The 17,833-nt window shown below is 36.8% G+C and overlaps 1 protein-coding gene across 3 annotated transcripts in view; it reads left to right on the top strand.

Moving 5' to 3' along the window:
* The window catches only part of Setx (probable helicase senataxin), a 143,167-nt gene extending 129,180 nt beyond the window's left edge, over positions 1-13,987 (top strand). For all 3 annotated transcript variants that reach the window (XM_083144152.1, XM_083144150.1, XM_083144151.1), the window contains 3 exons: positions 1,734-1,889; positions 3,788-3,983; positions 13,204-13,987. In XM_083144152.1, the coding sequence (XP_083000278.1) occupies positions 1,734-1,889; positions 3,788-3,983; positions 13,204-13,365 (514 nt within the window). In that variant the 3' untranslated portion in view covers positions 13,366-13,987. The remainder of the gene's footprint in view (positions 1-1,733; positions 1,890-3,787; positions 3,984-13,203) is intronic.
* The last annotated feature ends 3,846 nt before the right edge of the window (positions 13,988-17,833 follow it).

Genomic DNA, 17,833 nt, shown 5'->3' with positions numbered 1-17,833 from the left:
TGTTTTAGTGTGACAAAAACACTAAATCCACTGACCTAGACAGTTTTATTTACATGAAAAAAAAACACTATACATGTAATGTTTTGTAGTCAAGAGAAGTACCTGCACAGTGTTTATTGCAACTGAAACCATTGCTTTATTTCTAGTTGGGAAAAAATATCCTGTACATAGAGGTGAAGTAATTTTTCTTGTATATATATGTATTGTTTTCATTGTAGAACTATTTATCTCGTAGGTTATGATTCTTACAAGTGCATGAACACAAGTTTTGACTTAATGTTTCAGGAGAACACACGCTTCCTTTATCAGACATCTATTCTTAGTTTGATTAATGTTACAGTTATAAGAATATAGTAAATTAACAATTTAAATTTTAAAAGTAATTAAATTTGTATATTATATCTAAAGATATCTGTTGGCGGTTACATGGAGATAGATAATTCATTCTAATACGTTCCGGTGTAGTTTTTATTCACGATCGATTGCACCATTTGTTGAAATCGATTTTGAATAAAAACTACGTGGAAAAAAGGAAACTTGAACTCATTATAATGAATCAAATTTGTATAGTTAAATTTACTACATTCATATAACTGTAACATTAATCAAAAAGCGATTAAATTTAAATTATTTAATTTACTACATTGTTAAAACTGTAACATTAAAGAAACTTAGAAAAAAATATCTTCTGAAACATTACATCAAAAATTGTCTTGATGCTCTTGCAAAAACCTTAAACTACAAGAGGAGTTCTTTGTCGTGACGTTTCAGGAGAAAACACTCACGCCCCCTTCATCAGACATTTATTTTTAGTTTGATTAAAGATACAGTTATAAGAATAGTTCAACAAAAAAGAATCAGTTATACAATGGATGTTGTTAGTGTTATATTGTTGTAATATAGCAACTTAACTGTGAAACAAGCAGTCTGTTGTATTTTTATTTTAAAATCTTTAAAAATTATAAATCCCAAATATCATGAGGCAATTCAAAATCATTGCTTTCACAGAGATTCTTGATGTTTTCCATTACATAAAATTTTAAAGATGGTATTAAATGGTAACATAGACCAAATATGGAGTTTTCTTTTTCACAAGTGAAGTAGGCCACCATATTTAATTTTTTTTAATTTAAAATAATAATAAAACAGACTGCTTGTTTCACAGTTTAATTGATATATTACAACGATGTAACATTGACAACATCCATTGTATAACTGATTCTTTTTTGTTGAAAATTTTTAACCATTGTTATAACTGTATGTTTAATCAAACTAAAAATAAAGGTCTGATGAGGGGAGCATGTGTTCTCCTGAAACGTTACAACAAAAAAAAACTGTGTTTTTATGCTTGTAATAACCATAAATGACAAGAGATATAATTCTACAACGCAAGCAATGAGTGCATACAAGAAAAATTACAAGAGGAGGTAAAATAAATTAAAGCATTAAAGAATAGCCTGAAAATTTATTGGAAAGAGAGAAAAACCTGAAAGAGTTGAGGAATTTGTGTCAGCCACTATTTGGAGTACTCTTTTGATGTTGGTAATTACATGCAAACAACCAAAATTAATATATACCTATTTCGCATCAGTACTATATACAGATACACACACCACTAAACAGTGGATATTAATACATTTAAGAGATCCTGCATTACATAAGCTCATTTGATTTTTGCTAATATTGCAGCACAGCATTTTGGAAGATCTGTGACTTATTCTTATCTTTCACAGGGAGTTGTTTAATCATGATGAAGCAAGATGCGTGAGCGAGCTAAGTGTTGGACTGCTTCAAGTTGTGAGGAGGTTTCGTCTGAACGTAGGCGTAATCACACCGTATCAGAAACAGAAATTTGAAATTCAGAACAGGATAAATGAACTCCAATCCAGGTAATTCCTGATTGTGTAAATAATATGTGATTTTACACTTGGTTTTAAGTTGTACACTCCTGTTCAGATAAAGTGGCACATTTTTCAACTGCTCAACTCTATAAAGTGTGCCACTTTATGTGAACAGGAGTGTACGAGGGTAAGGGTTACATGCTTGTGAAATTTATAGAAGTATATAATTGTCAAAATAAAATACAATTTCACACATATGTAACTGTCCAAGTTTATGTGCCAATTATTATCTCGAAGTTAACCCATAAGTGCTCAATGCGAACACTCTTCATTACTCTACACTCTGAACATGTCAATACATCAATCCCTCTAGGCTTGTTTCAGAATGTTCAGCACCACAGCACTAATGCAATATAGTTCTTTGCTGGTGGATCTTTCTGAAATTGTGTACGAAACTGACGGTTCACCCTCACGACCGACCTACTCTTGCAAAATGCTTTCTCTCACCACTGTTAGCCATTTTACAACTGCGGCAGAATTTAGAAATTCTGGGACCCTTCCAAAAACACTTAAGGATGTGTTTGAATTATGTTGGTGATTATGTTTCATTGTTCATGGAACATGTTTTTATCATTCAAATCATTTTGAAACACCCTGTATTATGAAAATTAGGGATGGGCTGATATGAAATATTGGCTGATCTGTTGACAGATACCAATAACCGATATTCTACCAATTTGACATAAGATTCTGAATGATCCTTGAAGAATCTAAATGATTCATTCACCTCCTTAATAAATATGCATTATCACATGACTCCAATGCAAAAGAAGCTGCATATTTAGATATTTACTTTTAACATGTAGTCTCCGGATGGTTGATTTTGGAGACACGCCTGTATTTCCGTTGAGGACAGATGGTCGATAGTTCAACCAGCAGCCCACGGCAGCAATTAACGTGTCATTTCTTGAAAACTACACATGATATTTTAGTTCTGCTTTTTTTGATCTTTAGTATACAAATAAAGGTATGACATACTCGAATTACAAAACAATATATCCATTGTTACTATTATTAACAAGCATAGATTGAAACAGTCCTTCATTTCCCTTTTGTTACTATGGGATAAATTGAAGATAAAAGGCTGTAACTGCTCAACCACTGCATCTTTTTGAAAATTTTAAATTCTAATGAGTAAAATAAACATGTTATGTAAACATCCGACAATTAAGGATCCAGGGGGAAGCGGGGGCAAAGGCCTAAAGTTCGAAAGTTTCCATAATAACACAAAATTTCCTAACACCGTAATTTCCTTTTTTTTCCCCTCTTTTTCTTTTTCCTAAGTTGAGAGACTAGCATTACATATCCTCATTGAATAAACTTTTTGTCGTGCTTCCCTCCAAATTTGGTCCATCCAGCATCCATAGGGCCGACTCTAGAAGCAAAATTCCGCACATTGTCACCAAAGCTTGCAACACTTCTGTTTATATAATGTTATTGTTTGTTTACTCAAGAAGTATGATTTTAACAAAACTGCATGGTTGTAGGAATGTATCACTGCTACATACATTTTTTCATTCATTTCGGTCTATTCAAAAGGGTACAGGAGCGTGCCAAATTAAGAAGAAAAAATCTATTTTCTTCTTCTCCTTCCTTTGTAACATTAATTTGGGAGGCACAATGTATAAATGTTACCTCTGCTAAAAGCCCTGTCTTTAAGAAAGAAAACAAATCCAATTTGTTCTTGAGCTATGATTTCTTTTGTACTTCATGGTAAGTTTGAAAAGCATGCATTTGAAAAGGTGACCGCTTTAATGGGAATAAAGGTGCGGAAGTCTCCATCCACTAAAGGTTAAGCAATATGATTACACATATATGCGTGTGTGGGTGGGTATGTATGTGTGTATGCATGTATGCTGCATTTGAATTGGTTTTGTCTCCCACAGGAAAGGCTACCGCAAAGATGACACGATAGAAGTGAACACCATTGACAGCTTCCAGGGCAAGGAAAAGGATGTTGTCATATTGTCTTGCGTGCGAACAGATGGTGTTGGATTCCTTGCTGATGAACAGCGCTTGAATGTCGCACTCACAAGAGCACGGTACTCACTCATCATTGTGGGAAATTTCAAGAGTCTAGTCGTAAGTTTTCAGTTCATTTATCATTGTTGGAAATTTCAGGAGTCTAGTCTTAAGTTTTCAGTTCAGTTATCATTTTGGGAAATTTCTGGAGTCTAGTCGTAAGTTTTCAGTTCAGTTATCATTGTGGGAAATTTCAGGGGTCTAGTCTTAAGTTTTCAGTTCAGTTATCATTGTGGGAAATTTCAGGAGTCTAGTCTTAAGTTTTCAGTTCATCTATCATTGTGGAAAGTTTCAGGAGTCTAGTCGTAAGTTTTCAGTTCATTTATCATTGTGGGAAATTTCAGGAGTCTAGTCTTAATTTTTCAGTTCAGTTATCATTGTGGGAAATTTCAGGAGTCTATCTAGTCGTAACTTTTCAGTTCATTTATCATTGTGGGAAATTTCAGGAGTCTAGTCGTAACTTTTCAGTTTAGTTATCATTGTGGGAAATTTCAGGAGTCTAATCGTAAGTTTTCAGTTCATTTACCATTGTGGGAAATTTCAGAAGTCTAGTCGTAAGTTTTCAGTTCATTTTCTTTGTCTTTAGCAAGCAATTTTAGTTTGATTATATTCTGCAATTTTCGGAAATCTACCGTCAATATGAGATCGTCATTTAGGCTAGGATTTGCAATATGTTTATTGATATTGATTTGATAGTTCTGGCTCCATGATTGTCTGGAGAAAAATTTAGTTTCTTTCTTTTCTTTTACTTCAATTAAAATTAGTTTAATTTCTTCAAATCATAATATTCACACCCAACTTTTGGCTCCTCACTCAATATGTCTACCAGTCTGGAAAACCTGGGAAAGTCAGGATATTTACTTTTTCTGGAAAAGTCATGGAAATGTTGGGGAAATTTACTGTGTCTGGAAAAAACCACTTTTTTGTAATAGTCCACTAAGGGCCGGTTTTTCAATGTTCAGTTAAGGTTCATGTTAGCACGTAACTGGAAGTTTGTGAAAATTTCTGTTTTTCAAAGAACAGTTAGCTCGTAACTGGAACTCTGGTGGTGATTATCTTTACTGCTGCTTCTTGCAGTTACCAGCCTAACTGGAAGTTTTCATTATTTAATTTATTCCAGTGTTCTTCTGCAATGAACAAAGCATCCCAGACATTCAAATGCGCTGCGACGCCAAGGGTCCCGGGTTCGAATCCCGGTCGGGCTTGGTTGTTTGTGAATGTCCATTCATCAATTTCATCATTTCATCACTCATCCCCATCTTCGCAAATTAGCCAAGAGGCACAAAACGCGAAGTAAAATAAACTAAATCAAATCAAATCAAACCAGACATTCAAATATGTTTCCTGTAACTCTTTTCAAAACCCTTCTGTTTTTAATCATACGCTTCTCATCGATGATGTAAGCTGACAAACCTGTTCCTGCATTTAAATTAATAATGTTATCTTATTGCCATTTTCCTTGATGTTTGTCCTACATAATCCTTTGAACATGAACAACTTATATTATATATTCCTGTGGTTTCAAGACCTTGTACAGATTTTCTCATTTTGTATTCATCCAATGTGCATTTCAAACTCATTGGTGATCTAAAAACAATTTTGAATTCAAATCTTCTAAAAAATTTTGCAGTTTCATTTGCGAATCTGTCCTCTTTTCTTTTTTCTCTTAGTTTTCTTTGATTTGTTTTACTCTCTTAGGGCTAAAGCCATTTTATTTCGCTATACTGAACACTTTTCACAAAGAGTTCACAGTGTTGCAATCTTGCAATCAAAATTGACGGGGGACATCTGTACCCCATGTGGCGAAACTGAGGATTGTTTACTACACGAAGCTTGCAACTGCACCTTGGAACCTCAGTTTTATATTTTTCAGGGAACTAGGTTGAAAAAACTTGGAATGTGGGAAAATGTAAAATTTTGTAACCTTTTGCTATGTTGGGACCATCACGATTGAATGTATAATGTGGAGGAACGTAAGATTCGGGGTTCCACTATTTAAGCAGGTTTGCAATGCTGGGGCTCTATGACATCAGCAGAGTTCGGCTTTCCACCATGCACTTGAGATACCATTGCGAAAAACATGTCTTGCTATCCCTTGAAAAGTTGCTTTTGTTTCATAAGGTTGATTTTCAAGTGTCTTCTCCCACTTGTGTGCGTGAATTTCCCTGAAATTCTGGTTGGAAGTCCCAACCACCAGATGAGTGTAGTGCACATTTTGAGGATTATAATGAGAATTCTTGTCCCGCACCTTGGCTGTGAAATCTAAGCCATCGTGCTTGGGATCCAGCTAGGGGATGCTTGCAGGTTTGGGTCTCCTGGGGGAAGCATAACAACTTTTCTCCTGAGATTTTGGCCAGTGTATGGGACCGGTAGCCACCCACCATTATGAGGAAATTAAGGAGCTACGAATAAGTACCATAACCCAGTCACGGAACCCTACAACAACTTAGGGTTCGCCGTGTTGACCATACGGCACCCATAACTGATTGGATGATCAGCAGGTGGTAGTGAAGCCAGCAGTCAGTTGTCCTCATAGGCTGTTGCACCATGGATTATTAATAGAGACTGGATTTTAAAGGGAAAATTTTCCTTAAAAAGGAAATATGGGGGAAAAGGACTATAGTTTTTTTGCACTCCACTAAAAATACTATTTTAAATGAAAGTGCAATATATACCATTCATATATAAAAAGGGATACTTTAAATTTGGTATTATTGTATTCCTTTTTATATATGAATGGGATATATTGTGCTTTCATTTAAAATAATATTTTTAGAGGAGTGCAAGAATAAACTATAGCCATTTTTTATTTATTATTATTATTTTTTATTTTTTTTTAATTGGAAAGTACAGCGAATCAACTTACCATCTCTTTCGATGAAATCTTCTTTGCAACAGCTTACCACATTCCATATCTTGCTTCCACTTGTGCCTGGTTTCGCCATTTCACTGACACACAATACTGTTGTCACTGTCACACAGTTAACTTTTGAGTTCCAAGGCAATTTTCATATGTAACCCCCTTGGTCCCGAGCCGAATTTGAGCAAAATGCAGAGTTTCAATTAAATGAGTGTAGATCGGAGGCTAATTGCCCTAGAGAGATGAGTGATATACCGTTGTACGCGGAATGAACCAGAGATTCAGACTATATGAAAATTAAGCAAATTCGGCATATATGTGGCGGTGGGGAGGGGGCTAACTCTCAAAATTCCAAAATTTCGGGGGAAAAAATGGGGTCCCCCTCCCCCTTCCAAGAAAGAAATACATGACAGTGTCGACATGCACATGGAAATGATCGCTGACATGTAAGGAACACATAAATATTTGCATTATTATCATATGACCAATGTAACGTGAGTTGTACGCTCAAAAGGAATGGGGTACGCCACTGATTCAAGCTTCAAAATGCAGTGGTACCTTGAAATGGCTTTAGCTCAGAGACTATTTGCCCTGGAGATATGAACGTTATACTGTTGTATGCAGAATGAATCACAGATTCAGTCGATATATAATTTATGCGCATTCGTCGTACATGTGGAGTGGGAAAGGGGGGAAATCCATTTAAAAATATATTTTTTTAACCTTTTGGTGCCCAAGCATCTCGAACGAGATACCCAAAAGTAACCCTCGGGGTACCAAGCATCTCGATCGAGACGCTGTGTCAAGGTCGTAGTTTTTACGTTATAACTTTTCTATTTTTGGCTAGAATTTCGATTTTATTTTTTTATATTGTTCCTAACACATGTATTTAACAGAAATGTTTTTTTTTGCATTTTTTTGTCTTCATGAAAATGGAGGGGGAAAGGCGGGAAAAGGGACTTCTCTTTTGTGTCTCTTTTCAAGGTCAATTTTTTGCCGACAAAGGAAGACCGGCTTTGTTGTTCTAAAGCAATGCTTTTCACTCGCAGCCGAAGGAAGCTTGTTTATCAGTATCCGATGTGAAAATGAAAGTTTTCCGTGAGGGTGCAAGCAGGGGGGAGGGGGGGGGGACTGGTTGTTGAATCTGCCTTGTGAGAATGGAATTTCGAAGCGCGATGAACGAAACCTTTGTTTTTTTTAGAACAAGTGTCCACAAGTGGCAACAGGGGTTACCCAGCATTGTCTAAAAATAGAATTTCAAGCAGCTGCAAGAATTGGCGCTCATTTGTCACTACGTTCTAGCTTTTCGTCCGTGAATGTTGTGCGTAGGTGTCGTTTTGTGCCCAAGTGTGAGGACATTTTTTGGGTGAAGTGACAATTTTTTAAAATAATTTTTGGGGGTTCTCCCCCTTCCCCCTCCATATATATACACACCAAATTTGCATTAATTTTGCATTTTGTGCATTTTGACATTTTTTTTCGGGGTGGGGGGAAACACCATTTTTTTTAAGAAAAGTATTTTTGAGGGGATTTCCCCCCTTTCCCCCTCCATATGTATGCCGAATGTGCATAAATTATATATTGTCTAAATCTGTGATTTATTCTGCGTACAACGGTATATCTTTCATATCTCTAGGGCATTTAGTTTCTGAGCTATAGTCATTTCAAGGTACCGCTGCATTTTGAAGCTTGAATCAGTGGCGTGCCGACCATTCCTGTTGGGGGTACAACTCAAGTTACATTGGTCATATGATAATAATGCAAATATTTTTGTGTTCCTTACATGTCAGCGATCATTTCCATGTGCATGTCGACACTGTCATGTACTTTTTTCTTGGGAGAAGGGTGGGGTAACCAAATTTTTTTTCCGAAATTTTGGAATTTTGAGAGTTAGCCCCCTCCCCTCCACCACATATACTCCAAATTTGCAAAAATTTCATATAGTCTGAATCTCTGGTTCATTCTGCGTACAACAGTATATCACTCATCTCTCTAGGCCAATTAGCTTCCGATCTACACTAATTTAATTGAAACTCTGCATTTTGCTCAAAATCGGCTCGGTACCCTGAGGCTTACTTGTGAAAAAGGCCTTGGGCGGCAAAAGGTTAAAGAAAATAAGGGGTTTCACCCCCCCCCCCCCGAAAAAAGGATATGAAAAGTTCAAAAATGCACATAGAAATCATCGCTGGCATGTAAGAAACAGAAAAATATTTTCATTTTTGTCATATGACCAATATTACATGAGTTGTACCCCTGAAACGAAAGGCTTGTACGCCACTGTCTGAAGCTTCAGAATTGAGCGAACTGCAGAGTTACATTGAAATGACTATAGCTCAGAAACTAAATGCCCTAGAGATATGAAAGATATACCGTTGTACGCAGAATAAATCACAGATTCAGACGATATATAATTTATGCACATTCGGCATACATATGGAGGGGAAAGGTGGGAAATCCCCTCAAAAGTACTTTTCTTAAAAAAAAAAAAAATGGTGTTCCCCCCCCAAAAAAAAGAATGTCAAAATGCACAAAATGCAAAATTTATGCAAATTGGCATATATATGGAGGGGGTAGGGAGAAAACCCCCCAAAATTATTTTAAAAAATTGTCACTTCACCCAAAAAATGTCCTCGCACTTGGGCACAAAACGACACCTACACACAACATTCACGGACAAAAACTAGAACGCAGTGAAAAATGAGTGCCGATTCTTGCAGCTGCTTGAAATTCTATTTTTAGACAATGCAGGGTAACCTGTGTTGCAACTTGTGGACACTTGTGCTAAAAAACATAGGTTTCCTTCAGTGCTCTTCAAAATTCCATTCTCACAATGCAGATTCAACAACCAGATTCCCCCTCCCCCACCCCCACCCCCTGCTTGCGCCCTCATGGAAAATTTTCATTTTGACATCAGATACTGATAAACAAGTTTTCTTCGAATGCAGTTACCAGGCGGGAGTGAAAAGCATTGCTTTAGAACAACAAAGCCAGTCTTCGTTTATCGGCAAAAATTTTCCCTTGAAAAGAGACACAAAAGAGAAGTCCCTTTTCCCACCTTTTCCCCTCCATTTTCATGAAGAAAAAAAAGGTGCAAGAAACATTTCTGTTAAATACATGTGTTAGGTACAATATATAAAAAAGATCGAAATTCTAGCCAAAAATAGAAAAGTTATAACGTAAAAACTACGACCTTGAGGGTTACATTTGGGTATCTCGATCAAGATGCTTGGGACCCAAAAGATTAAACTATTCTAAAAGCTACAAATAAAAGACTAAATGTAGCAGATAAGTACACTCATGGAGGGAAGGGAAGGCTTGTTCTTTCTTTCCTTTAAGCTGCACCAAATAGATAATTGTTGAATGTTTTGATTAGGGAAAATACAGTCATACAAAATATTTTATATGTTGTCAATAAAGGGGAAAGCTTGTCAATAAAGGAACCAGAAAGGAAAATGATTTTAAAAAAGGGGGCAATGTGGGCTGAAAAAGGCCAAAAAAAAAATAGAAGAAAGTCACAACCATGTAATCTTGTCGGTGGAAGATAATTATCAACACTGTTGTTATTTATTCCATGATCCGTGTTGAAAAATAAAAAGAACTTCCCTTTAAAATCTGGTCTGTAATTATTAATGAGAATTCTTATTCCACTTACCTCCATGGCAAGGTAGTTATGATGCCAGTGGTCCTGGGTTCGAATTCCATCTAGCGCATGACTGTTCTTTGCGAGTGCCCCTTCATCAATTTCATCGTATCATCACTCATCTCCATTGTCGCGATTAACCAAAAGTGGCAGAAGAGCGATCCTAAATCAGAATGTCTACCAGTGAAGAAAGTTGTGAAAGTCCAGAAAAAGTCAAGAAATTGTACTTCTGGTCAAGAATTTTTACTATCACAATGATTGATTTTGTTTATTTTATGTCACTTTTCCGCCCCATCTGGCTAATCGTGAAGATGAATGAGTGGTAGGATAAGCTAGATAAAGAAACAATTGCAAATGTATAGAGACGACACAATGTGAGCCTCATATATAAGGGGGGATCAACTGAAACCCGTTCAGTGGTCATAATTCGTGAAATAAATTTTATTTCGAGCTGAAACTGGTACACTGTCTAGAGGCGTCTATGCTTAGCGCTCAGTAAAAATATTGTTCAGAAGAAGTCACCATGAGCGTTGAGACACTTGTCCCACTGTGTCACTAACTTACAAATGCCATCCATGTAAAATTGCGAAGGCTGAATCTCAAACCAATCACGCACAGCATCCTGAACTTCAGCGTCAGAATGAAATATCTGACCTTTCAAAGCCTTCTTTAGAGGCCCAAAGATGTGAAAGTCACAAGGTGAAAGGTCAGGGCTGTAGGGTGGGTGTCGCAACATTTCCCACTTGAATCATTGAAACAAATCCTGCACTTGGTTTGCAACGTGTGGACACGCGTTGTCATGCAACACAATGACTCCAGCGGTCAATAAACCAGGCCTTTTGTTTTTGATGGCTCTCCGTAACTGTGTCAAGGTCTCACAGTAGTGTGCAGCTTTGATGGACTGTCCTGGTTCCTTGAAGTTGAGCAATAATGGTCCATGGCAATCAAAGAACACAGACGCCATAACTTTCCCCACAGACGGTTGCATCTTGAACTTTTTGGGACGTGGAGATGAAGGGTGTTTCCACTGCATAGTGGAAGACTTTGAACTCGGTTCAAAATGATGGCACAAAGTTTCATCCTCAGCAACAATGCGCAGCAAGAAGTCGTTACCTTCCAAATGGTAACGTGACAAATGTTCAATGGAGCATCCCATTTGGTCCTCCGTCAATACCCTGGGTATCCACTGCGTGCACACTTTATGATAACCCAGAGCTTTCACAATTTTGTGAGCAGTACCATAACCCATGTTTAACTCGTTCGCTATAGATCGAATACTCATGCGTCTATCTGCAGATATTGCCGCATTCACCTTTTCACACATGTCTTCTGTGGCAACAACATGGGCTTGACCAGGACGGGGATAATCAGTGGTTTGTTCACGCCCCTTCCGAAACATTCTTGGCCAGTCCACCACTTTTGTTTTGGACACGCATGCATCACCATACACGTCTTTCATACGCAGGTACACTTTAGCTGGTTGACAACCTTCGGCACTCAGAAACTGGATGACAGCACGCTGGTCCTGTTTGGACGGATTGGGGTGTTGAACGCCATCTTTCACTCGTTATACCTGCAAAACGGAAACACGTATAAACAACATTCCTACACCCAACACACAGGGACATTAACCATTACACACTATTGGACAAACAATATCCTCCTACACACTATACCAATAATACATGGAATGAACGGGTTTCAGTTGATCACCCCTTGTAGGATTACACTGGCTAATAGTTCAGATACCACAGCCTTGCTAGTCTACCAAATGCATGAGATAAAGCAAGTTTAATTCTCTTGTTAAATACAGCTTCAGTTTTCGTCTTAACTGCCCTTTTAGTAGGAATTTTTCATTAAATATATACAGGGGATGGACAAAAATATGGAAACACCACGACATCGGAACTGGTGTTATCGACGCAATTTTTCCACTTGAAATCGGACGAGGTGCGACATTCTTTTGTTTTGTGCCATGAGATAGGACCCTGTCGGACTGGTAGAGTCGGCAGTTGTTGTGCTGTAGGTAGCGTGCAGTGCAGTTGATACTGAATCATGTCCGAGCTGACAGTGTTACAAAGAGGGCAAATTGTTGGTGCCCACCTTGCAGGTGCCTCTGTTGCCGAAGTAGCCATGTTTTTTGGCGTATCGAGAGGGACTCTATCCAAGATCATGATGACATAATAATGTGTCCGGAAAGACATCATCAGATAAACACCTGCGTGGATGAAAATATACACTGAGTGACAGAGACAGAAGGACACGGAGAGGGATTGTGACCGTGTTTTGCATGAAGAATGGTACAAGATCCCATTATCCACCATCCAGGACTTGTCCATTCCTCGGAGACTGTAGGCCGTTTTGGAAGCTAATGGCGGTCCTGCACATTATTAGCTACAGCATTCCGGCTTTTCTTTGCAGGTGTTTCCATGTTTTTGTCCATCCCCTGTATATATTTATTTTGTTAACTATTTCAGTAAGACCCCGAACTTACGTTCCCAGATTTTACATTTTTCCGCATTACACATTCAATCATGATGGTCCAGATATAGCGAAATGTTATAAAAATGTCCTCAATTTTAAATTTTAAGTTTTTTAAGTTTGGTCCCCTGAAAAACCTTATATTGAGATTCCACTGTAATTTCCAACTTTACCTAATTGGTTGTTGAATAAATAAAGGTTAAGAAAAGAAAAAAAAAGTCAGGAATTTTGGATTTATTATTTTAGTAATAAATAAGAAAAATCAAATCAAATAATAGTTCTTATTCCCTTTTTTGCAGAGTGAACGTATGTGGAAAGAACTCATAAGGGATGCTGAAAATCGCCACGTGAAGTTCGTTGTTCCTGAGAAGAATGCGCACAATCGGGAAGAACTCATGAGAGCAGTTTTGTTACCTGGAAACCCTCACGACAAGTTTGTGAGGAAGTCACAAGATCAGTGAAGTACAGTTGCCAGGGGAGTTCATTTTCAAATATTTGTTGCTGCACCGATTGTTTCTTTTTTTTATTTTTAAACTTGTAGCAATACCAATGTGATTATTTTGAACTCTTTTTCAATTTTGAGAATAGTCTTGTTACTTGTATATTTTTATGTATACATGCGTGTTGATAAATGATTGATGAAAGATATGAAAGGAAAGTGTTTAAATGACTGATCGTGAGTTTCGAAAATACTTGCAACTGTGATTATTTTTCATTCTTTTTTATTGAACCCACTTGCCTCATAATGTAAGAAAAACCAAGAACATGAGAATTTCTTACACCAAAAATGAATACATAAGGTTGGGACATTGTCAGGCATAAATAATGAATGAAATCTCAAACACATTCATGAAAATGTTACCATGTTAGACAAGATAGTGTAAAGAAATCTTTTGAATGTAAGTTAATGTATAATAATTTCTTATTGTGCTTTTTGTTGTGTCAATATTCACTTGTTGTTATATACATAAGTAACAGAAGGTAAACCTTCAGCATTTGTGAAAAAATAAAATTCCAGTGGATCAAGCGTACCTTCTGTGAAAAGAAGGGAACATGTATTTTACATTAAATTAATAATAGTGATATTTTTGTTTTAACATTTTTAATTCTGTGTGTTTTTTCAAATAGGAGGACTACAGAATTGAAAAATGTGGGGAATTTCTGGGATGGAGCAATTTTTACTGCACATAGAAGTATGTTACATTTTGGAGTAAATTAAATGCCATTCAAATCTGCCTATTTAAAAATAGGGTATGATCATATTTTTTCCTTATAAAGTATTTTTATTTCAATTTCTTGCAGCTAATTGAAGAAGTATTTGAAATTTCTCATTTAAATAAGGTTACTTTCACCATGCTGTGAAGACACATGTAAGGGAAATGTGAAGGTTTGGCCCCACACATTCTCGATCTCGGCTATTTTGGAAATTTATTTGAGGCTGGGTGATTCCTAGGGCTGTTTATGGACGAACAAGGCTGGAAAAATTCAGACCCATCTCTGGATCTCCTGTGTGACAATCAGATGCTCTTTAAGCTAGGCCACAGTGGCTCTATCTGGAAAAGCTTGTAAAGGTGAAAGTTGCCCGGAAACAACCCTGAGAAGTTAATAAACTAGAACAAATAAAGTTAGGATATATGAGGGATGGACCGATATGAAATTTTGTCTGATACTGAAATAAATATTGACCAATATTGATAACTGATGTAAAATTCCAAATCGTTCATTAACTTCTTAATACAGTAAAACCTGTCTATCCCGGAACATGATGGTTCCGAGCAAAATTGTCCGTCTTAACAGTTTTCCTTCTTATACAGGGTTGACTTTAAATACAGTATAGAGCGCTGCAGGAAATAATGGAAAGACAGATTTACATTTTGCATTACTTGTAATGTAGAGTACTAATGCATGTACGTACATGAATAAAAATGTGATACAGTCGCAATAAGCATAGCAGAGATTACAATTATGTAACTACACAACATGTTGGTACACTTTGTACAGTATTGTAAGAACGTACAGTAAGTACTTATGTATCTTTTCCCCACAGCTCCTTTAAAGTTTGTTGACATGTTTTGCTCACAACACGACCAAGTACATAGTTCTCTACATCTTGCAAGAGTTGTATCAATTCACAGTCGTTGCGAGAAGCAGCAAATTCTTGTAGTTCGTTGACATTGAAGAGTGCATGTTTGTAACTGGATATCTTCAACTCGCGTGGCATTTCTTCTGCCCCTTCATCATTCTCTTCTACAACATCGTCGTCTTTTTCTTCAATGTGCTGCAGATGTAATGAATCAACAGCTTTCTCTACGTCGTGTCCTGTTGCCAATTCGCTGTCGAAATTTATTATGTCCTCAGCTGGAATTTATAAATTAAACATCCATGCCCATGAAAGGATTCGAACCCGGGAACCCTGGCATCGTAGCACGATGTGGATAGAGGGAAAGAGAAAGATTGAAAGATGGAATAAGAGAGCTGAAGAAAGATTGAGATAAAAGTGAAGAAAAAAAGAAACAAAGAGAGATAAGAAAAATAGAAATATGACAAAAGAACAGAGGAGAAATAGACAAAGAAAGGTGGAGAAAGAGGGTAAGAGATGAAAGAAAGAAACTGAATCGTAACAGCTATGAGTATTGTAGCGCATTCTTTCATATCGACAATGTTACCGATAAGCGAATGGCAACAGAGGCATGTTACACTTACAGTATTGCATTGTTTTCTTGCGAGCGAGAAAAATAAAGGAAGAAATTTCCATCTTACTGAGAATAAAAACATCTCGTTTGTCTTTAAATGGTGTTCCGTTTCCGCGTTAAGGAGGTTTCTGCCTTAAGCAGGTCATTTTCAGGTATAAAATCGGTCCGTTCTGGGGACATTTTTTCCGTATTTACAGATTTCCTTCGTATAGAGGTTCCAGAATATGCAGTTTTTACTGTAAATGTATTTTACCGGTTTAACCAAGCTTTTGCAATGCAAGAAGCTACATATTTACACATTTACTTTAAAACAAGAGTACAGAATGGAAATTATATGTTTATATCCATAAAAATTACAACAAAATGGCACAATATTGCAGTGAATTGTAAGATATTTATAGATATATTGGAGAGTAAAATTATCTATAATTTTACCGATATACCTATATTCGCCTATACCGATTAATCTCCCATCCCTAGAACATGTGCTTATTATGTAAAGGGTGTGGCATGAAAATGGGCTTTTTTAAATGGAACAAAATTAAAACTGCATTTTTAAATTTTTTTAAATACAAACACACAAACTACATTCTTAAACATTGCTGTTTGCAAAATATGCACAGTCACGTTCATATTTTAAAAATTTCGTCTTACAGGTGACCACCATTTCGTCGTTGACACTCCAACAATCTGCGACGGAAATCATCCATGCCATGCTCCAACATCTGAAATCTGTCGGTTTCTGCTTCAATGCACTTCACGTAGCTTCAAAGTTCTTATCCACATCCTGATTTCGAAAAACTAAATATGCTGACCAAGGCAGTAATTTATTTGTACTTGATACAGAGTCTGAAGAAGACCTTGCTAGAAGGTTGAAACGTTACGTTTAGTTTATGTTTTTAATAAAATAAATTACTGCCTTGGTCAGCATATTTAGTTTTTCATAATCATGGAAACAAGGCTTAATGGTGTTATAATCCTGATTTCATTGGCCGATGGAATAAGATCATGTCGCCTGAGAATAAAATAATGTCGATATTCTTTTCTCTCGGAGGCAGCAGAGTCAACATTTTTATAAAATCCCCTCACAGCTACAGCACGTTGAGTTCAGCTCCAGCTGTAAATGGTGTACATTGCTGATGCAAATGAGAATTGCGTGTTACCAACACCATTACAGAAACTCTGGCAACGAAACCAAAAAGACACATTTTTATAAGAAGCGAACCATGAGGCATTTTATTATGATCTTCAATAGATTTGATAGTATTATCTACTTCTTCCTTTGAAATTTCTCTATCTCCTTAATCTTGAAAAAGCAAAGCTGCATTAACTACACTTTTTATAGCTAAATCGCTTAACTGTTTATCTTGAGCATGCATTATGGTTTCAACATTAGTTAGTACATCTATGGGAGTTGAAGTTGCAGGGAATTAATTATTATGTCAAATAACATAGACGTTGCTATAAAATCTAGCAGTAGTAAGGGGATAAGAGAAGCTTGTGGAAAAGTAAAGTGTGATACTTAATATAATTTATCAGCTGCAGTTGAACGATTAAAAACAGCAGACATTTAGTGAGTTAAAAGAAGAATTTTTAGAGAATGACAAAAAAATAAATGAATTAGAAAAACGACTCTACACCCTGCACACAATATACACTACTTCTCTACATAATCAGCAAACAAATAGAGACACTGTCATGTCAATCCACATATAGTATTCTCTCTTAATATAAAGTTCTCGCCAACTTCGAACAGTATTCACCAACTTCAAACGGTCATCATCAGGTCCTCCAGAAAGTGCATAAACAAAAGAAATTGACAACGGTGACAGTGTTTGTTCGGGTACAGCTAGAAACCAATTGGCTACTGCAGGGTGGCTCCTTACCGGGAATTCCTTGAATTCTGGGAATTATGCATGAATTATTGGCTGTGAATTCTGCGTGAATTTTTCTCTGTGGACGTGAAAAATGGCAACCTTTCTTAATCCAAATCCCATTGAATTTATACACGGTGCGGCAATTTGAAATTGAGATAGATTTCTTTTCTTGGTAGGTGGCGCCACTGTGCAAGCTTTCTGTAGTGCAAACAAGTAATGGGTATCTCACGAACAATCGATGCAGAGCTTGTTAACCTTCAGCGACATTGCCGCTTGTGGCGTTGTTGAATGTGGTCATGTGTCCTGATTTCAACATGGAACAAAGAGCAAACATCAAGTTTTGTGCGCTCTTGTGTAAA

The sequence above is a fragment of the Lepisma saccharinum genome, chromosome 22 (assembly GCF_977018435.1).
Source record: "Lepisma saccharinum chromosome 22, izLepSacc3.1, whole genome shotgun sequence".
NCBI lineage: Eukaryota > Metazoa > Arthropoda > Insecta > Zygentoma > Lepismatidae > Lepisma > Lepisma saccharinum.
The sequence above is the reverse complement of the archived record's forward strand: the minus strand, read 5'-3'. Positions and strand labels throughout refer to the sequence as shown.